General features: G+C 43.4%; 2 protein-coding genes across 2 annotated transcripts in view; one reads left to right on the top strand and one right to left on the bottom strand.

Annotated features, from left to right (window-relative positions):
- Positions 1 to 5,476, bottom strand: part of Polh (DNA polymerase eta) — a 35,820-nt gene extending 30,344 nt beyond the window's left edge. Inside the window, exon 1 of the mRNA XM_051204650.1 lies at positions 5,350 to 5,476. The gene's annotated coding sequence lies outside the window, so the exon portion shown is untranslated. The remainder of the gene's footprint in view (positions 1 to 5,349) is intronic.
- Xpo5 (exportin 5) overlaps positions 4,921 to 22,037 on the top strand; it is a 35,250-nt gene continuing 18,133 nt past the window's right edge. Inside the window, exons 1-15 of the mRNA XM_051204660.1 lie at positions 4,921 to 5,193; positions 6,739 to 6,860; positions 8,150 to 8,222; positions 10,328 to 10,465; positions 10,715 to 10,897; positions 12,281 to 12,307; positions 12,665 to 12,850; positions 13,485 to 13,561; positions 15,820 to 15,919; positions 16,722 to 16,805; positions 17,228 to 17,353; positions 18,774 to 18,864; positions 19,421 to 19,549; positions 20,965 to 21,095; positions 21,603 to 21,758. Of these exons, the coding sequence (XP_051060617.1) occupies positions 5,089 to 5,193; positions 6,739 to 6,860; positions 8,150 to 8,222; positions 10,328 to 10,465; positions 10,715 to 10,897; positions 12,281 to 12,307; positions 12,665 to 12,850; positions 13,485 to 13,561; positions 15,820 to 15,919; positions 16,722 to 16,805; positions 17,228 to 17,353; positions 18,774 to 18,864; positions 19,421 to 19,549; positions 20,965 to 21,095; positions 21,603 to 21,758 (1,728 nt within the window). The 5' untranslated portion in view covers positions 4,921 to 5,088. The remainder of the gene's footprint in view (positions 5,194 to 6,738; positions 6,861 to 8,149; positions 8,223 to 10,327; positions 10,466 to 10,714; positions 10,898 to 12,280; positions 12,308 to 12,664; positions 12,851 to 13,484; positions 13,562 to 15,819; positions 15,920 to 16,721; positions 16,806 to 17,227; positions 17,354 to 18,773; positions 18,865 to 19,420; positions 19,550 to 20,964; positions 21,096 to 21,602; positions 21,759 to 22,037) is intronic.

The raw sequence follows: 22,037 nt of genomic DNA, 5'->3' as shown, positions 1-22,037 counted from the left end.
AATCAACTTTCACTAAAACACCGGCATCTAATAGATAGATGATCTCACAGCAACAAAGACCAAAGAAGGGAAACACACACACAATTAACAACAACAACAAAAACTAGCAATCACTGGTCATTAATATCCCTTAATGTAAATGGACTCAATTCACCTATAAAAAGACACAGGTTGGATAGGAACACAGAATCCATCCTTCTGCTGCATTCAAGAAACACTCCTCAACCTCAAAGATGGACACTATCTCAGAGTAAAGGGTTGGGAAAAAATTCTCCAATCAAATGATCCTAAGAAACAAGTGGGTGTAGCTAACCTAATATCTAAAAAAAATAGACTTCAAACCAAAATCAACCAAAAGAGATAAAGAAGGCCATTTCATATTCATCACAGGAAAAAGTCCAGCAACAGGAAATCTCAATTCTGAACATCTATGCCCCAAACACAAGGGTGCCCACGTTTGTAAAAGAAACATTACTAAAGCTTAAGTCATACATCAAGGCCCCAACACTAACAGTGAGAGACTTCAACACCACACTCACCACTGGACAGGTCTGACAGACGCAAGCTTAACAGAGAAATAAGGGAACCAACAGAGGTTATGACTCAAATGGACTCAGCAAACATCTATAGAATATTTTACCCAAACACAAAAGACTATACCTTCTTCTCAGCACTTCATGGAACCTTCATTGAACACATACTTGGTAACAAAGCAAACCTCAACTACAGATGGAAGTTTCTGTTCTGCCCATCCTATCGCCTTTCAGTACCAAATAAACACACAGAAGCTTAGATTAATTGTAAACTGTTTGGCCCATTGTTCAGGCTTATTACTAACAAACTTACAACTTAACCCATAATTCTTACATATGTTTAGCCATGTGGCATGGTACCTTTTCTCGGTAAGGCATTCTCATCTTACTTCATCTGTGTGTGGCTGTGGCGGCTTCCTCTTTCCAGAATTCTCCTAGCCTGATAGCCCTATGTGTATTTCTTGCCTGGGCTACTGGCCAATCAGCGTTTTATTAAACCAATAGGAGTGACAAATCTTTACAGTGAACAAGAGCATTATCCCACATCACTCAACAGATACACAAAAATTGGAATAACCCTGTGTATCTTATCAGATCACCATGGCTTAAAGCTAGAATTCAACAGCAACACTAATTTCAGAAAGCCCATAAACACATGGACATTGAACAATGCAAGATTGAATCACCACTGGGTCAGGAAGAAATAAAGAAATTCAAGACTTCCTAAAATTCAAAGGAAACGCCAGCACAACATAACATAAACGTACCGGACACACAGAGAGCAGTGCTAAGAGGGGAGTTCACAGCACTCAATGCCCACATAGAGGGGCTGGAGAGATCCCACACTAATGAGTTCACAGAAAACTGAAAGCTCCAGGACAAAAAGGAACGCTCACCCAGGAGGAGTAGATGGCTGGGAATAATCAAATTGAGGGCTGAAATCAATAAAACAGAAACAAAGGCCAGGTGGTGACGGCACACGCCTTTAATTCCAGTACTTGAGAAGCAGAGGCAGGATCTCTGTGAGTTCGAGGTCAGCCTAGTCTACAGAGCGAGTGCCAGGACAGAGGAACCCTGTCTCAAAAAAGAAAAGAAAGAAAGGAAGGAAGGAAGGAAGGAAGGAAGGAAGGAAGGAAGGAAGAAAGAAAGAAAGAGACATAGGAAATCCAGAGAATCATCAGGTCATACTTCAAAAATCTGTACTCCACAAAATTGGATAACTTTAAGAAGATGGACAATTTTCTGGATAAGTACCACATACCAAAATTAAATCAAAACCAGATTAAAATAAAATAGAACTATAAACCCTAAGAAAAATAGAACAGTCATCAAAAGGCTCCCAACCAAAAAAAAAAGTAGAGCGAGGACCATATTCAGCATACATTTCTACAAGAATTTTAAAGAAGAGCTAATACCAATACTTCCCAAATTGTTCCACGCGATAGAAACAGAAAAAACATTGCCAAACTCTTTTTATGAGGCTACAGTTACCCTGATACCCAAGCCACACAAAGACACAACTAAGAAAGAAAACTACAGACCAATATCCCTCATGAACATTGATGCAAAAATACTCAATATTTGGCAAACTGAATCCAAGGACACATTAGAAACATCCACTATGTTCAAGTAGGCTTCATCTCAGAGATGGTTCAACATATAAAAATCCATTAATGTAATTCATCATATAAGCAAACTGAAAGAAAAAAAAAACACATGATCATCGCATTAAATGCTGAAAAAGCCTTTGCCAAAATCCAACATCCCTTCATGATAAAGGTCTTGGAGAGGTCAGGGATAACAGGAACATTTTAATATAATAAAGGCAACACACAGCGAGCCAACAGCCTACATCAAACTAAATGAAGAGAAACTAAAAACAATCCCACCAACATCAGGAACAAGACAAGGCTGTCCACTCCATATCTATTCAATATCGTACTTGAAGTCCTAACTAGAGCAACAAGACAACAAAAGGAGATCAAGGGTATACAAATGGGAAAGGAAAAAAGTCAAACTTTGCTATTTGCAGGTGATATGATAGTATATATAAGTTACCCCAAATATTCTATCAGGTAACTCCTACAACTGATATACACCTTCAGGAATGTAGCAGGATACAAGATTATCAAAAAAAAAAAAAAAAAAAAAAAAATTCAGTAGCCCTCCTGTATATATAGTGAGAGATCACTGACCCCCAACTGAGGAACCAGTATAGGACTGAACAAGGACACCTGAATGCAGGTGACAACAGTATGGCTTGGGCAGTATAATAAGCCACTGGCAGTGGGACTAAGCTCTAACTATTATGCATAAACTGACTTTGTGGAGCCCATTCTCTATGAATAGATACCTTGCTCAGTCTGGACTTGGGGAAGGGGGAGCACCTTGCTCCTGCCTCATTAGGTGATGGGACAGACTTAGTTGACAGCTCAGGGAAGGCTTTACCCTCCCTGAGGAGCAGAAGGGAGGTGGGATGAGGGGGCAGGAGGAGAGAGTGGGAGAAGAGGAAGGAGGGACTGGCATTGGAATGTGAAAAAGAAGGGAGAGAGAGGAAGGAAGGAAGGAAGGAAGGAAGGAAGGAAGGAAGGAAGGAAGGAAGGACAAGTACATGCCATCATTGCCATGGCATCATGCCTTTTAAAGGTTCTCAAGACAATCCCGGTATGCAGAAGCTTTGCATGCCAGCGGCCTATCATAAACAATACTTTCAGAGAAACACAGGAAATTCATGACTTAAATACAAGAAACAGGTTATACAGTTGAGTGAGCACCTAACTGTAACTTACATTTTTCAAATGAACATTCACCTTGAAAACTGTGCCAAACAACAACCACAGTATTAGTGTAAAGAAAAAAAAAAAACATTTAAATCTCAATGTTCAAAGCATTAACTCCTAAACGTCCAACTAACCACACCTAAAACAAAGTGATCTTAGGTTAAAAACCCTTAAGTCAGGCATCCCTTTGTTTTGAAAAGGATTTTCTGTTATCCTGAAACAAATAAAGCCAAAAAATGGCAAGTACGATGTCACAATCAATACAGGGACTATAAATATCAGAGGTAAAACAAGAAGCTGTGATTTAAGGGCAGCAAACATTTTACTAAGTAGAAAAAAACACCTCATAAAACATACACAAGATGACAATAATGAAGCTGTTAAGCCTTTCAGATTATGTATTCGTTTTGTATTTAATGGATGTATCGCTGTAAAAAGTAACGCAGTGCTGAAACTTTGCTTCCGAAGGATTACATTGAGTTTACCCCCCACCCCTTTTTAGGGTTTTGTTTTTGAAGCAGGGTCTCACTGTAGATCAGGCTGTCCTCAAACCCGAAGCAATCCTACTACCTCAGGCTCCCAGAGGCGTAGCGGGAGGCGTTTTAAAATATTTCGGTTTATTCCATTCTGTACAAAACACATTTGGAGTGGGTCGTGTAGTAACACACGCAAGAAAGTATGTACAGAGGAAGGCTTAAGTTACAAGAAAATGATTCTATCTCTTGAGAGTTTGAGGGCTGTCCCCTCCCCTGCCCACCCCCAGCATGTTTCCATTTCGTCCCAGTGTACCCTCAGTCACTCCAAGTGAAAGACCCCGGTGATCTTGGGTCATCCAAGAGGACTCCCTGCTCCGAGAGACGAGACAGAGACCACTGGATGCAAGCGCAAGAGGCTATTTATTGCTCACACAGGTACCTGTGGATGCTTCAGTCTTTCGGGAGACTGAGCGCGCCCAGGCCAGAATTTCAGGGGATTATATAGGGTTTGGGCAGCAAAAGGCGGGCTTCTGTTCCCTGATATTGTTCTGCTGACCTTGTTTTGGCTCAAGCTGTAGACCACATATATCCTGTGGTTGCCGTCAGATGAGAACATCTGGTTCCCACATGTACTTTCCCATAACTTGACCCCGGCAAGAGCAGCTCAAGCAGGCAATATGCATAGTGGGGGTCTTTCACAAGTAAAACCAACAGCCAATCCCACACAGCGATTCCCGCCCGTGTTTTAAAGTTCTTACCCTGGCGGCCAACGCCTGTCAAAACTGCCAAGAGCGAGCGATGCCGCGGCTGACTGCACTGGAGGGAAAATGACAGCGTCTAGACAATCTCGTCGCCTTCCCGGGAGCAGGTCAGTGGATCCGAGAGAGACTTAATGCCGTGACGACGGAGAACAGGGCGGGTAGCCCCAGGATCCCGCAGAGCAACAGCGCGCACAACCTGACAGTCTGCGCCCCGCTGCAAGCCCAGGCAGAGTCCAGCCCCGCGCGCGCCGCGGGGGACGGTTGACGCGCCTGCGCACCGCGGAACTTCCGTGCCCCGCCCCGCCCAGCCAGGCACGGCCGGCGCCCTGAGCCGCCACTTCCGGGCGCGCATGCGCGGTGGCGGGTCCGGCGCGTGCGCAGCGCTGGGTTCGCCCCAGCTCCAGCCTCTGGTGCTCACGCTCCTCCTCCGGTTCCCCGCCCCCAGCCCGCCGCGGCCTGGTATCAACGTGTGGTCCCGCCAGGGGAGCCGTGTGCGCCTCGTGCTCCCGGGACGGCGGTGCTGTTCTCGGCTCTAGCCATGGAGATGGAGCAAGTGAACGCGCTGTGCGAGGAGCTAGTGAAAGCGGTGACGGTCATGATGGACCCCAGCTCCACCCAGCGCTACCGGCTGGAAGCCCTCAAGGTAGCTGGGGTCCTGGCGCCCTGGGCCGGCCCCGAGACCCCTATCCCAGGCTTCCCCTGCGTCCTTTGCAGACTCAGTTTGTCTCCCGCCTGTGCGGCCCGTGGACCTCCCACTCCCGGTGGGGACGGCGTCTTCTGATCGCGCGGCCCTCCTCACCTCGTCCCACTTGGGTCTTCTCTTGCTTGCGCGCCTGTCTTTACCGCGCACTCGAGGATCCCTAACTGCTGCGTATTCCCTAGTCATATCTCAGTGGCCTTTCTGGCCACTCCTCACTTCTTTTCACTCGAGACCACACCATGATCTCCACTACCTTATGCTGCGCTCGTTCTGACGCCCGGGCAAACCCCACATTGCTTGGCGTTCTGGGAGCGCACGTGCAAATTATGCCCCCAGTGACACCCTCATTCTTGCCTGCTGATCCATTCCAGACTTGTGCTGATTTCAGATCCCCGAGTATCCCCTTTCTTACATCCTTACATGCTTCCAGTCTCGGGCATCTCTGGCCAGTTTGTAATACTCCTCCCATGTTTGTAGATGTGAGATATTCGGCTATTTTTGCGCAAGGAGGAGTTGACCGCTAGCTTTGCATTTTCACAGGGGTACTTTGATTTCCTGGAAATAGTTTTCTTGAGTCCCAGGTGCTCTGCCCCAAGGTCTAGCTCAGGTTTTGCTGTTTGGGAATACTAATACCTGCAACAGAGTGGGCACCGTCATACAGATGTATGTCATACAGGGTTTGGAGTCAAACAGCTGTGTTTTCCTTGTTTATTTTATTGTGAAGAGTTTACACAGGCACAGAAATAGAATACTGGTGATCCTGAATAGGCCTGTGACCGAAACTCAGACGACACACACATTGGCTTGTTTACAGTCTTTTCTTGTCACCCAGAGTTTTTAAAGCCATTTCTAGGGGTTGACATTCCACCTGTATGGATATATCGCTAACACATTTTCCACCCTTTTAGATCTACTTTTTAGTGTTAACTTGTTTACTGTCAAAGTGGATTAGTAATACTAATCTAGAATTTGCAACTTAAAAAGAGAGGCCTAGTGGCACAATCCTATGATCCAGGATACTCGGGAGATTAAGGCAGGAAACGTTAAAGACTAGTCCAAGAAATTTAGGGAGACCCTCTATCAAAAAGTAGCCAGATGGCTTAGAAGGTGAAGTGGGTGTTATGCCTGGGTGCTATGCAAGCATACCTGTGGAAGAGACTAGCACATCCTTGAATTTGCTAGCTAGCCAGTCTAGCCAAATCACATTCCAGGTTCTCCAAACAGCTGAGAGATAAAGACATTCAGCTTCAGTCTCTGGCTTTCATTTCCTTGCCCAGCTACATGTGTGTGCACATACATGAGGACATTGCATACATACACCAAAGAGAGAGAAAGCTACGGATACAGTTTAGTGGTGGAGCCTAGCACACAGAATGTTCAGTGCCCAGTAACTTGCACACAATCAGCTAAGGTTGGAATTTTCTTAGAGCTTCTAGTCTCCATTCTCTCATGTTTCCCCATGGAAATATTAACTTTTCTTCTTTCCAGTTTTGTGAAGAGTTTAAAGAAAAGTGCCCTATCTGTGTCCCGTGTGGCTTGAGGCTGGCTGAAATAACACAGATTGCCATCGTCAGACATTTTGGCCTTCAGATTCTGGAACATGTTGTCAAGTAAGGAGCTCTTGGCCACTGCAGTCTGCTGAAGAGAGCAACTCTAAAACCCTTTCATGACCTACACAGGTGCTTTTCCATTGACAGGAAAGAACAGAGCTCAGGATTCTTACTTTTCATCCAGTTAAGTCATTTATGTAAAGTGTGTTGCACATGTTAAGCATCCAACAAGCCAGGCATGGTGGCTTACATTTGCAATGCTTATAGCACTGAGAAACTGAAGCAGGAAAACTGTGACAAATTCAGGCCCACATAAGCTACACAGTTTCAGGATAGAGGGCTACAGTGCGAAACTTTGTATCAAGAGAACAAATTTTAAAAAAGAAACAGAAAAACATTTTTGTTCTTGAAAAGCATGGATATTGTAGATGGCTAGATGGATATTTGCCTTTGGGCTAGCAACAGAATCAAAGAGAAAAGCTGATTTATGACATAAATCCTGTGTAAATGCTAATTAATGCACAAAAGCATCTCAAAAATTTTTCTGTTGTTAATGTTCTGGTTTTTTTGTCCGTTCTCTGAAGAGTACAGAATCAACAGTAGAATTTTTAAATAGATCAACTTAGTTATTTTATGTGTGTGCACCATGTACATGCCTGGTACCCACAGAGGCCAGAAGAGGGTGCTGCATCCCCTGGAACTGGAGTTACAGATGGTGATCAGAGCTGCCATGTGGGTGCTGGCACCTAACCTCAGGTCCTCAGCAAGAGCAGCAAGTACTCTTAACCATTGGGCCATCTTTCAAGCACCAAGAATGCTTTTAAGATTTTATTATTTTAAAGTAATGTGTACTTGTGTGGGTGTGTGCTTATGAGTGCAGATACAGAGACATGATTGTTGTGGAGCTTACAGGTGTTTGTGTGCTGCCCAACATGGGTGCTGGGAACTAAACCCAAGTCTTCTTAGCCACTGAGATGCCTCTTAGCCTCAAAAGTGTATGGTTTTTTGTTTTTTGTTTGTTTGTTTTGAGACAGAGTCTCTCTATGAAGCCTTGGCTGTTCTGGCCAAAAGTATAATTCAGTCTCTGTTTTTAGGTTTTTTCAAGACAGGGTTTCTCTGTGTAACAGTCCTGGCTGTCCTGGAACTCCCTCTATAGACCAGGCTAGGCTCGAACTCACGGAGATCTGCCTGCCTCTGCCTCCCAAGTGCTGGGACTAAAGGGTGTGTCACCACCGCCCTGCCAATTATAATTTCTTAATGAAACTTCCAGCAAACTGTAAAGCAGGAAACATTTTCTTATGAAGAAAAGACTTCTGACGTGGTTTTGTCGATTTTGTTTCGGTGGTCAGGTTCCGATGGAACAGCATGTCTCGATTGGAGAAGGTTTATCTGAAGAACAGTGTCATGGAGCTAATTGCAAATGTGAGTGAGCAATGGGTTATTGGGAGACTTGTGTTCCTAGACATCTGTGTGAAAGGTCAAGGCTTCCACAGAGGCCAGACAGTGTGACCAGAGAAGACTGAAGATTCTTAGCAAATGAGTGAACACAATCCTTAGATGTAGCCACACATGGTGGCACACTCCCTTTATTCTAGCACTTGGGAGGCAGAAGTGGGCAAATCTCTGGAGTTCAAGGACAGACTGGTCTACATGATGAGTGCCAAGACAGTGAAAGCTACATAGAGACCTTTCTCAAAATAGTTAGGATTCTTAGATGTAAATTAGATGATTGCAACACCATTCACTTTGAATTTTTTTTTCTTTTAATTTATTTAATTTTATGTGCATTGGCATGAGGATGTCACATCCCCTGGAACTGGAGTTACAGACAGTTGTGAGCTACAACATGGGTGCTGGGAATTGAACCCAGGTCCTCTGGAAGAGCAGCCAAGTGCTCTTAACCACTGAGTCATCTCTCCAGCCCCCTTTTTCCTTCTTATCTAAGCTCAACTACTCTGATACATGTGATGTAGTGGGTTTGTTTCATTCATTACTAAAGTGTCAAACATGCTATAAACTGATGTCCTTTTTAGTTAGTTGGTCTCACTATGTGGTTCTGGATGGTCTCAAACTGCCCTCCTTTCCCTGCCTCCCGAGTGCTGGCATTCAAGGTGTGCGCCAATGTGACTGGCCAGCCTTTCCTTATGTTGAGCTAGGACTTCAATCCTTCTTCCACACTGGCCTCCACTTCACAGCAGTCCTACATGCTGGAACTGCAGTCATCAACCACCAGGCCTGTCCTTTTTTTTTTTTTTTTTTTTTTTTTTTTTTTCCATCACGTAGGGTATGAAAAGGGGGATACCTACATATTTAGTAGGGGTGTTTTTTGAGACAGGTTCTCTTGAAGCCCAGGATAGCTGAGAATAAACTTGAATTTCTGACTCTCCTATGTACTGCAATTACAGGCAAGCACTACCAACCTGGCCTTGTAATAATGTTAATAGGAAAAAGAAGCTTTGCAAAATTATGATTACTTTAGCTGGTTAAGACTTGTAACTGATTGGTCCTACAGAGATTAGTAATGATGGATCATCTGTTTTAAAGTTTAAATTCTTGGGAGACAGTGATAGTTGATCTTGCTCTTTTAATAAAGAACTACTGGACCATAGTGCTCCTCGATGCCCTCCTGGTCTGTCAATTTCCCATTGCATAGCTTATTTCTGTATTCCACTGTGGTCTTCAAAAACATGAAGCAATATGAAAGCCTGTTCAGTTTGTGTTTTCCTGGTCCGGTGACGGCCAGTTATTAGCTCTTGAAACCTTCATTTATATTTTAAGTGGGAACACATGATCAATGGAAATGTAGGACGAGTGACTCATACATGGAAAACAGGTTTAGGTTCAGAGGAGACCTGTTGATTAGTGTTGTACTTGAAAATTCCTTTCAATTACATTTATTTAGAGGGTTGGGTGTGGCCTGAACACTGTGTCATGGGTTGGGCGGTCAGAGGACAACTTGAGGAAATCCATTCTCTCCTTTCATGACATGGGTTCTGGGGATGGAACTGAGGTTGTCAGCCATGGAGACTGGCACCTGTACTCACTGAGCCATCTCCTCAACCCGCCTCGAATGAAGTTGACATGTAGAGAGACACATATTCTGTCTTTGTGTGTGTACACTCAAGCATAGACATAGCACAGCACACTGATGGAGGTTAAAGGGAACTTTCAGAAGTCGCTTCTCTCCTACCACGGGTTACTTGAGTTGAACCCAAGTCAGCAGGCTTACCTGTTGGGCCATCTCCCTGCCTCAGGGTGCCTTTTGATCTCCTGACCTTCCTGCCTCTACTTCCCATGTATGAGATTGCAGGTGTGTACCACCACACTCAGTTTCTGTCCTGTTGGGTACCAAAACCAGGGCCCCAGCAAATACTGGGCCAACTGGCTTACGTTCTAAATCCAAGGCTTCTGTGTTTTTATGGCCCAGCTTTTATGTCTCGAATTGAGCTTACAGTCTTCGTAATCTCTTTTGCTCTCTCTCTCTCTCTCTCTCTCTCTCTCTCTCTCTCTCTCTCTCTCTTTCTCAGGGAACGTTGAGTATTTTGGAGGAGGAGAACCACATAAAAGATGTTCTGTCTAGAATTGTGGTAGAGATGATCAAACGAGAATGGCCTCAGCACTGGCCTGACATGCTAATGGAGCTGGACACTCTCTCCAGACAAGGGGTAAGGAGCGCATTCCTACTGGCTGCACTGAGCACGTGTGTGCTGGCTGTGTGTGCTTATGGTGAGAACAGGTAGGGTTTGCTTTGTAGTCATGTGAGTACATGTGTGCTCGCTCTGTTGCTTATGGTTAGAATAGATGTAAGGGTTTGCTTTGTAGTAGTGTTCACAATTTATCAATAGCAGGGCATCTGTTGACAAATGTACATAATAAAATGCTTTTGTTTAATTAGCTTATTTCTGTTGGCCTAGGAAACGCAGAGGGAATTAGTGATGTTCATCCTTTTGCGATTGGCAGAGGATGTAGTGACCTTTCAGACACTCCCCACTCAAAGAAGAAGGGATATTCAGCAAACATTAACGCAGAACATGGAAAGAATCTTCAGTTTTCTGCTCAACAAACTTCAGGAAAATGTAAACAAGTACCAGCAAATGGTATGGATTTCCTCCCCGCCAGGTCCTATCTTCCCAAGCTGGAAATTAAACCCTGCTTATGTTCTAAGCAAGATGTCTGCTATGAACCTATACCTTCAGCATACTCTTGCTTTTTTTTTTTTTTTTAAGTGAAGTTCTTGCTAAGTTGCCAAGGATGTCCTTGACCCCATTCAACATCCAGACAGGCCATGAACTTGTGGTCCTTCTTGTCTTAGCCTCCTGAGTACCTGGGATTACAGACCTATGCCACTGGGTACCACAAAGGTCTGGAATTTGACCTGAACTTTTTTCGTTTGGGGGTGTTTTGTTTGTTGTTTTTGTGAAAATACCTTTCCAGAGCAAAATTTCTAGTAAATATTAGGAGAGAAATTAACCCATTTTCTCAGCTATTCAGTGCAATGAGTTTATATGTAAATTCCTTTCAAAATAAAAAATATATTCTTTTAGAATATATAAGAGGCAGGCATGGTGGCATACTCCTCATTCCCCGCACAGGGAAGGCAGAGGCAAGCAGGTCGAAAGCCAGCTTCATATACTAGTGAGTTTCAAGTTAGCTGGGGATAGTTAGTAAAACTTTGTCTACAAAAACTAAGAAGCACACATAAAACTGCAGATGCTGTTTGGTATCAAAACTCAAGATGAGGTTTGATTCCTAGCACCAACATGGCATCTCAGTCATCTTTTAAATCTATTCCCAATGACTCTGTGACCTCCCTCTTCTGGCCTCCTCAAGAACCAGACACACACTTGGTGCACAAACATGCATGCAGGCAAAATCCCCATACACATAATTAAACAACAAAACCCTTTTAGAGTCCCAGTACAGTCCTGATAAATCATGATATTCTTTTGGTTGAGTCAGTTGCAGTGTGTATTAATCATCACTGTATGATGTGGTGTTCTGTCCTTTTTTTTTTTTTTAAGATTTATTATGTATACAGTATTCTGCCCTCATGTATGTCTGCAGGCAACAGATCTCATTACAGATAATTGTGAGCCACCCTGTGGTTGCTGGAAATTGAACTCAGGACCTCTGGAAGAGCAGCGTTAACCGCTGAGCCATCTCTCCAGCCTGTGGTATTCTGTACTTAGAAGCTTTTGTTTCTGCAGAAAAGAGTGAACAGACACTGTCTTAACCACCTTTATTGTTTTTAGAAGTCATTGTTCAGACGAAGGCATTTGAAAGTTAATCCTGGAGGTTAATCTGGGGTACATAGTGAGTTCCAGGCACACCAGAGCTGTCTATCAAGACCTTGTCTGAAAACAAACTAGAAAAGTTGAATCTTTGTAAACCATCACCCTCCCAATCCCTTCTTGGAGAACAGGAGTTACTGTGTGCCTTTTCCTCATTCAACCCTTGGGTTCTTTATACTTTTCTTCCAGAAGACGGATGCTTCTCAGGAGGCGGAGGTAAGAGCACTGTGGAGTTGGAAGGACCCTTCTTAAAGGCTTCAGGTATGGATAGGTGTGCCTGGTGGCCGCAGCCCTCTAATGGCCGCAGCCTTGTTTCCTCGATTAGCTATAGTTGGAGGTTCATTGACAGTAGGGACTTTTTGAAAGAAGATGAAATGGCCATAATTGCCAAAAATGTTCTTATTGATCAGTACTGAGAATGCTAAGAAATGGTTGTATTATCAGGAAAGAAATTTGAGCTCCCTATCAGTAATGATTATGGGGAAACATTTTTTTTTTGAAAAATCATTTTTATTTCAGAACTTGAACATTGATTTTAATTCAGTTCCTCATAATGAAGTGTTTTTCACACAGGCGAAAGCAAACTGTCGAGTGAGCATCGCAGCACTGAATACGCTAGCGGGCTACATTGATTGGGTGTCTCTGAATCACATTGTTGCTGAGAACTGTAAGCTGCTGGAGACGCTGTGCCTGCTTCTCAATGAGCAGGAGCTGCAGCTGGGAGCTGCTGAGTGTCTGCTCATTGCAGTGAGCAGAAAAGTGAGTAACCACTTGACATTAGTGACCACAGGTGGCTTGACGAGTAAGGGTCTATTTTAGCTTACAGTTCTGAGGGATGAGAGTCCATCATGGCAGCTGGCATGGGGACAGGAACAGGAAGTTGAAAGGACAACTAGGAGAAAGGGAAAGACTATATACCCTGAGAGACCCCACCCTGCCCCCGCCCCCATTGACACCAACTTCCTACAGCGACTGCACCTCCCAAAGGTCCCACTTCCTCCTCCAAACGGGGCTACCAACTGGAACCAAGTGTTCAAATACCTGAGTACATTCTCATTAAAACCACCAGGTATTAAACCCCGTTCAGCTGTGTGTCGTTGTGTTCACAGGGTTGGGGATTTTAGCCTTTGAGTTGGCTGCCTTCAATACCTTCAGAGAAAAGTTTGCAACACTGAAATGTTGGTCTTGTTGGCATAATATATGAAAATTTAATAGGCTAATGGTCCCTTGAAATAGCCATGATTCTTGTCACTTTATATTTAATTAAAGTTTAAAGCTCACTATGATGTCAATTAGAGGTATAGAAGATATCAGTAGTATAAGGGTTTTTTTGTTTTTTTTTGTACTATATATAGTTAGTATATATGACAATGTTTTCTAAAATTGGGTCCAGGGCAAGTTGGATGACCGAAAACCCTTGATGATCTTATTTGGAGATGTTGCTATGCATTATATTCTCTCTGCTGCACAGTAAGTCTTTGCCTTTCAATGTGTTGTGGGGTTTTGATGTTCTTTTGTTGTTTTGTTTTCATTTTATGTGTAGTGTGTATATAAATGGTGATTCGTGTATGGAGGTTGGAGGTTGATATCAGTGTCTTCCTGTGTTGCTGTGCACTTTATTCTTTTAAGCCAGCATTTCACTGAACCTAGAACTTACTCACTGGCTAGACTAGCTGGCCAATAAGCTCTAAAGTCTGCCTGTTTTCATTCCCCTTACACCAGGTTTACAGGCACACATCTAGCTTTTACAGATGTACTGGAGAGTCAAATTCTGATCCTTATACAAGAGCCGAAACTATTAATACTATCCTCCAGCCCATAGTTTGGGTGGTGGGTTTTTTGGTTCTGTTTTGCTTATTTTGGTGCAAAGGATTGAATGCCAAGCATTATACACGCTGAGAAAACACTGTACCCCTGATAACCCACCTAGTATGGTCTATATGTTTGTTTATTAGTGGTATTTCAAGACAGTGTTTCTCTGTCTCCCAGCTTTTTTGTTTGTTTCTTTAGTTTTTTGGAAAATGGTTTTTTTTTGTTTTTTTTTTTGTTTTTTTTTTTTCATAGACTGTATTTTGACCAGTTTCCTTTCCTTCAAGTCCTCCCAAATCCTCTTTTCCTACAGTATGTTTTTTCCTGCCTTCAGTTTTTGGTTTTTACATTTTGCACGCATATGTGTGTGTGTGTGTAGATGAATGAATGAATGAGAATATGAACCATCTCTCTCGGCCCACCTTTGATGCTTTTGTCTGAGTCCCAAAGACAAGTATGGAAAGAGTTGTAACAAGTAAGATGATTACTTGCGGTCTCTTACTACCATTGTACTGTGACATTAAGCCTGACTTGCTTTCTTAAGAAGAATGCATCTCTTTCTAAGGAATCTTGTTACATGAATAACACATCTTGGGCTTTCATTTTGGTTCCTGCTCATCTCTTCAGTCTATAGCAACTGTGATGTATTCACAGAGGTGTCCTACGTGCATTTCTTCATCGATACACACCGCACCAACACACAGTTAGAAAAGCTATGGTTCAAAATAGGCAGGCAGGGTGCACATCCTGCAAGGAAGCTATCACCCTACACTGTCTTTCTGCATCCTTCCAGTCTCTGGTTTTCCCTGAGGGCCATATTTTCTCATCCTCTCCTGCCTCCGGGTCTCAGTTACTGCTTCTGCAGTTCACATGAGTTGTTACTGCTGTTAGTGTGAATAATCTTATTTGTCTCGGGCTAATTTTCACCATCAAAAGAAAACATTTAAAATGAGCCTGACATTGGTCATAAATGCCTTTAAACCCAGCACTCAGGAGGCAGAGGCAGGTGGATCTCTATTAGTTCGAGGCCAGCCTTGTCTATAAAGTTACACAGAAACCCTGTCACAAGAAAAGAAAAAAAAAATCCAAAAAAATTAAAATGTAGTGGGATTTTTGTTTTTACTTTTTTGTTTGTCTGTTTTTTAAGAAAAGTTATTGAATTCTGATGAATTACAGACCTAAATTCATTAACTTAGGGAAGTGGGACAATTTGTGTTTTGCTTTTTTTTTTTTTTTTTTTTTGTGGCACTGTATAGCCTTGGAACTCAGTACATAGACCAGGCTGGCCTTGAATGCTGAGAAATGCCTGTCTCTGCTAGGGCTAAATGTATGCACCATGCTTGACCAGAATTTTTTTTTAAATTATATTTATTTTTATTTGCATGGAAGTATGCACAGGCACACATTACGGTATGTATTTGGTCAGAGAACAATTTGTGAGAGCCAGTTTTCTCCTACCACCCTGTGGGTCCCAGGAATAGAGCTCAAATCTTTGGTCTTGGAGGCAAGTGCCTCTACATGCTAAGCCATCTGGCTGGCTGAAGATATAAAATACTTTTTTTTATTCTATACATTTGGTTCCTGGTGTAAGAAATTGTTACATTAATACCCTTTTTCCCAATGTTGAGAATCTCTGCAAGGCCTCCCTGGGTCTCAGCTGGGATCAAAGGCAAGTGTCACCATACCTGCTTGTTGAGTTGTTTGTGTGCTTGTTTTTGAGACAGTCTCTCTGTATATTCCTGGGTGTCCATCCGGCTCAGCATGTAGGCCTCTGTGCCACCGTGACTGACCTGCGGTTGTTTTTTGACCTTAGTAAACACCAAGATTGTATTGGTGAGGCTCAGGCAGTAGAACTTCCACCTGGGGGACTCATTGCTCCTGTTGACTTGTAACTAATCACAGTTCTCTTCCTCTAACAGGACTGCTGATGGAGGAGGCTTGGTAGAAAAACACTACCTCTTCCTGAAGAGACTTTGTCAGGTGTTATGCGCACTGGGCAATCTGCTATGTGCACTGCTGGTGAGCAAGTGTGCTCTGGAGAGCATGGGGCTGCTTGGGGAATCGTTTACTTAGAAATCATGTAAGCACTTTGCCACTCCACTGATGTTAGTTGATGAGGCATTGCTTTACCAGTTTTTTCATATGATTCTATAGAGTAAATGACCTTCAATAAAAAGGTGGCCGTGGGCGCATAGGTTGGTGTTATTGGGTTTTTTGATGTTGTTTGTTGGTGGTGGTGTTCCATGTTTGTTGACATAGAATCTCACTATGTAGCCCTGGCTGGCCTGGAACTCACCTGCTTCTGTCTCCCAGAGCTGGGATTGGACGTGATTGTAACCACCTGGCTTGAATGGGTATTTATTAGGTAAAGTCACAAGAATATAAAAAGAACAGGTCTGATGAAATAATGTTCTCTTTCTTTTTGGTTTTTCCAGACAGGATTGTCTGTGTAGCAGCTCTGGCTGCCCTGGAACTCATTCTGTAGATCTGGGTTCTAACTCACAGAGATCCGCCTGCCTCTGTCTCCTTGGCGCTGGGAGTAAAGGCGTGCGCCGCCACTGCCTGGCTAATACTGTTTTCTTGTAACCCTGTTTTTAATGTCTTGAGGCAGTGTCTCTTTATAGTTTAAGTGGTTATTAAACTTGGCGCGCTTCTGTCTCAGCTTTCCCAGTGTTACCATAGCAGGCTTGCACCAATACATCTAGCCTTCCAATGTTAATTCCTGTGTTCATTCGTTTGTTACTTTCCTCACCTTCCCTGAGCCATCCCTCTTCAGCTGCCTCCTCCTCAGTACCATTAATGTGGCCTTTTTCTTCTGTAGGGTTTAGATGCTAATATACAAACACCAGTAAACTTTGGGAAGTACCTGGAATCTTTTCTTGCTTTCACAACCCATCCAAGTCAGGTAAACTTATAACTTACCAAACTTAGTATGTGCAAATGTCTACTGAACCTAAGGAAAGACTACTAGGGCCTCAGTGTGTAAGACCAACTTCTGAAAGTTGACCTCTGACCTCTGGCTGTAACACACAGAGCCACATACAATAAAAAACATTTTTAAAGATTTTTCATTATCCCCTTTGTGATACTAATACCCTTGTGAACAGAGAAAGGGTTAAGTGACGTCCTGGCCATGCTCCAGGTTCACACCTGGCCCACTGTCCCTCTTACTGGCATGCCATTATCCAGTCACCTACTGCTGACATACCGCAGAAGTGATTGCAAACTGTAGGGAGTCAGTTGATAACTGCTAGGCTGAGTAACAATCTTGCTCAAGAAATATCTAAACCCTTAAGCTGAGCTGTATGGGTTTTTGTTTTGATTTAGTTTCTACGCTCTTCAACGCATATGACTTGGGGAGCCCTCTTCAGGCATGAGATTTTATCCCGTGATCCGTCACTGTTAGCAATAATACCAAAATATCTTCGTGCATCGATGACCAACTCCGTTAAGGTAAGTAATTGAAATCCTAAGTTGCAGAGTGGTCGGTGAGTAGGCATAAGACTTTGATAGGCATCATTGAATCTCTCTAAATCCTCAAGAAAGTTTCTTTAAAAAATTAACTTATTTGATGTGTTGATATAAAGGTGTCAGATCCCCTGAAACTGAGTTACAGACAGTTGTGAGCTGCCTGTCATGTGGGTGCTGGGAATTGAACCCGTGTCCTCTGGAAGAGCAGCCAGTGCTCTTAACCAGTGAGCCATCTCTCCAGCCCAGAAAGTTTTCTTACAGAGGAAGAAAGCAGTTCAGAATAATCATTATACCTGTACTTTTATTTAAAACACTTAGATATGAAATATGGAGTCAGGTGCTATGAACAGCACAGGGCCACAAGCGAGTCTCTGCTTAGGAACGAAAAGCAGATCTAGCAGAATATTTTGGAAATACATGAGATTGGAATCAGGTGGATTCTAATTTCTGAAGGTCATGTGCAAGTTGTGAATTCATGTGAGGAGTGAGGGTAGCAGCTACGGTTGCTCCAACTTCAGAGACTTGTTGTCAGATCTGCAGCTGGAAGGACCTTCTCCTCCCCCCTGCCGCCTGCCTTCCTTTCCTTCCTTACCTTCCTTCCAGGGCTTTGTGCATGGTGGACAAGGCACACACACATGCAGCCCTCATCTTAAGTTGTAAAGTCAGAGAGTGGAACTCTTATTTCCTCAAGAATTTATCTAGCACATACTGTGTTCTAGTTTTGTTACTAGAACTTTTTATGTTTTGGTTTGTTTTTTGAGACAAGGTTACACTGTAACCAGGTCTGGCCTGGAAGCACTGTGTAGACAAGGCTACCCTTGAACTTGGAGAGAGATGAGATCATCTTGCCTCTTCTCTCAATGCTGGAATTGTGTGTGCCATCATATTCAGCTTCCTTGCTTAGTATATGATAAAGTAAGCAATTGCTGATCCCTCCACTTTATTGCATATGGAATTACTTCTTGAGCTGTGTTCACACCTGGACCTTAAATGAACCTTGGAAGTTACTATCCTTGAGGAATCTAGAGGAGCGTATTAGCTGGCTGTTTCTCTTTTCACCATTCTCTACATTCTCTAGTGTGTTGGACTGGGGAGCTGGCTGGATTTGGATTAGAACAGAATAATTACTGTCATGCAAACCCTTAGCTCCTGTCAGGAGGATCTGGCTGCTAAAGGGTACATAACTCTTCATTAAGTAGGTCCATTCTTTGTTTTTTTACGTACATTGGTGTTTTGCCACGGAAGTAGAGTTACAGACAATTGTGAGCTGCCATGTGGGTGCTGGGAATTGAACTTGGGTCCTCTGGAAGAGCAGTCAGTGCTCTTAACCACTGAGCCATCTCTCCAGCCCCTAGTAGGTTCATTCTTATCTCTACCCCACTGATTGTCTTTCTCATTCCAGATGGGCTTTCCTTCTAAGACAGACAGCCCCAGCTGTGAATATTCTCGATTTGATTTTGATAGTGATGAGGACTTCAATGCTTTCTTCAATTGTAAGTGCCTGAAACTTCCTTCCACTACTCTCGGAATGGCATCTACTGCTGTAATCATCTCTGTGATACACCCTCACACCTGGAAAGCAATCTCTTAGGTCTCCGATTCCCACTGCAGAAGCATGCTGGCACCACATTTCAGCGCTGTGTGTTATGTTATTCTTTGTACTGTCTGTCATCCTTACATTGCCGCATGGTCTGTTCGACTATGCCCATGAATTGTTAGCCTGTCCACCTCCATCCCGCGTTGTGCCTTTTATAAGGGCCTTCTCCACAGTAGCCAGACCATCTTACATCCGGTCTCGTTGCTCCTTTCACCTTCAGTAGAAATGCTAAACCAAGGTTACTTTTAGTTTGCTGGTTACCGGAGCTGGCTGGAAAGACATTTTCAGAAGCAATTTAGTTCTAAGTTTTTCAGGATCATTAATTCAGGAAACCTATAAGGAGCCATTGTTGGATCTAGAAGACGATCAGGTGCAGACCATTCACCAAGCAGACTACATGAATAACTGCTGAGTTCTGTGTGCCAGGTGTTGATCCGTGTCCTTTCTTGCAGCCTCCAGAGCCCAGCAAGGAGAGGTGCTGAGATGTGTGTGTCGCTTGGATCCCAAGACTAGCTTCCAGATGGCTGCAGAGTGGCTCAAGTACCAGCTTTTGGCCCCTATTGACACAGGACCTGTGAACTGTTAGTTTTGTGCTTTTTGTCTTTTATTGCTAAATGTTAATGCTGTATGAAACCTGTACATAAGAGATACGTCAGAGTTACATGTCAGAGCTAGATGCTAACACTGTTAAAAACCAGAGAAAAACAGATAATACTAGGCATGTGCCTCTTGTTTAGATTATGGTGAAGCCACTATGTCCCCTATCAGCTTTGTCTGTATTTTTCTCTTCTGATAACATCAACAGTTGTTGGTTTTACTGTTTTCCTTCAGGGACACCATTAATGGAACTGTATGTCTAGACCTAACTTTTACTTCAGCCAAGTGCCAATATATAGAGCTAGCACTAAATTCAGAAAGAACCGCTGGTTAGACATAGCAGGGTCAGTTCAGGGATTTACATAACAAGCCCTCAGAGCCTGTGGGCAGTCTCACTTCCTGTCAGACTGGAATTCCTGCCCCGTGCAGGTGCTTCAGCATTTCAGCTGTGGTTAGGAACACTTGCCTGGTGGGTGGGTTAATCAAGCAGCAGAGGCGACGCACAAGTGTAAGTCATGCCAGCATGATGGTCACAAAGGGCATTGAGGACGTGAATTCCAGCTTTAGCATTCTCTTTTGGAGGCTGATTCCATGCTGAAGGTGAAGTAACTTGTTGAGGCAGCACTATATGGGAGCTAACTGTCTACCTATGTGTGCCTGACGCCGGCTTCTTCCTGGGTCATCTGTTGTGATGTGTGTGAACTTGGGCCCACCACATTTCTCCACTGTAGTTCTGAGAATTGCTATGAGGCTACTGGGTGTGAAGCAGCATTTTATAGCTGACATAATTTCCTTGTTGGAAGAATTGTTCTTTTTTCTGTTTCTGTTTGTTTATTTTCTGTTGTTTGTATTGGGGGGGGTATCATTGAGTGCCTGCATATATGTGTTTTAAACAGTCTCTCTTGTGTAACTTAGGCTGGCCTAGAATTCTGTGTAGCCTAAGCTGGTCTCAAACTCACCTGCCCTTATCCCTCACTCTCGACACTCCTAAACCTGAAGGGATGGATGCTCCCTGGACCTTGTAAATACTTGCTAAGCCAGGACCACTTCTGTTAAGCTACAGCCCAGCTTTGAATATTTCTTTATGATCTCAAATATTTTAATTATTTGGAGTCTCCTATATTGCCACCTAACAAGGGCAGCAATCTATATTATTTTTCAAATTCTTTGTAAGCCACGTTTACTTAGCTGCATGTTTTCGACAGCCCGAGTCCATGGAAACACGTGGGAGGAGTATAGCCACCTTCTCGGTCCTCATAATTAGGCCTGTGAGAACTCTGCTCTTTTACCTCTAAAATTACCAAGCGGTCTTTGATGAGACCCTGATTGGGTCCCGTTGAGTTTTGCTGTCCAGAGTTTGCTACCACACTGATAAATGTTTGCACGTATGTTTCAAAAGCATGTTCTCCAGCTGGAGCCGGAGAGGGAGGTTACTGCACCATCTTCTCGTCATCATATGTGCAGTGGGAAGCCATGACCTTCTTCCTAGAAAGTGTGATCAACCAGATGTTTCGGACAATAGACAGAGAAGTAAGTAACTTTCCCGTGCTGACAGGGAAACCTGTGAATGTACATCTTACAAAAGAGAAAACAGATTTAGAGAGGTTAAATACATGCTCAGATTCACTTGCAATAAAGGGTGGAGCTGAAACCAAAGAAGTCCTTCAGCATTTAGTGTCCATTGTGAGGTGAAGGTTGGTGAGCCTGCTCGTATACAGGAGCAACATGGGGTCTAAACTGTGGCTAGGACAGTGACACAAACATGGATCATCTGAAAAGGTACTCTTCATAAAGCAGCTTTCTTGGTTGTAGCCAGTGATAGAGCATCGTCCTAGTGTACATGAGGCTCTGGGTTCAGTTCCCAGCAACATACAAACACACTGCTGTGCGTGCAGTTTATCCAGTCACATCTGCTGACTGTACTATATATTTATAGCCTAGAACGTAAAGGAAACGCAGTGTTTGTGGTGGTGACCCTGGTACTGACAGAGCTAGCCGGGGAACTGAGTGCTGACTCCTTTCTCCTGTTTTTCATAGCAAGTCCCGATTCATGAAGGGATAGAGCTGCTGCAGATGGTTTTGAACTTTGAGATGAAGGATCCCCTCATCCTGTCCTGTGTCCTCACCAATGTCTCAGCTCTCTTCCCATTTGTCACATACAAACCCGAGTTCCTGCCCCATGTCTTCTCTAAGGTATAACCCTGTCTTTGTAAATTTTATTTTAAAACGTGAGTCACCTTTTGTACCTGTTTGAATTGTATATTATAAACTGGTCAAGAGGCGGGCATATTTGTGTGTTCATTCATTAGATGATTTACTTGGTATTTCCTATGGATCAGGCACTATGCTAGTACCAATCATTCAGGACCATTGTGAGGAAAGACACATAAAGAGACATTGTACATATGGTATTGTAATGAGTAGGCTTCCATGCTAGGAAACAGAAAGGAGAACTAAGGAAGGTTTCCAAAT

Source organism: Phodopus roborovskii, unplaced genomic scaffold, assembly GCF_943737965.1.
Source record: "Phodopus roborovskii unplaced genomic scaffold, PHOROB, whole genome shotgun sequence".
NCBI classification, from domain to species: Eukaryota; Metazoa; Chordata; class Mammalia; order Rodentia; family Cricetidae; genus Phodopus; species Phodopus roborovskii.
This window is presented reverse-complemented; position numbering and strand designations above follow the sequence as displayed.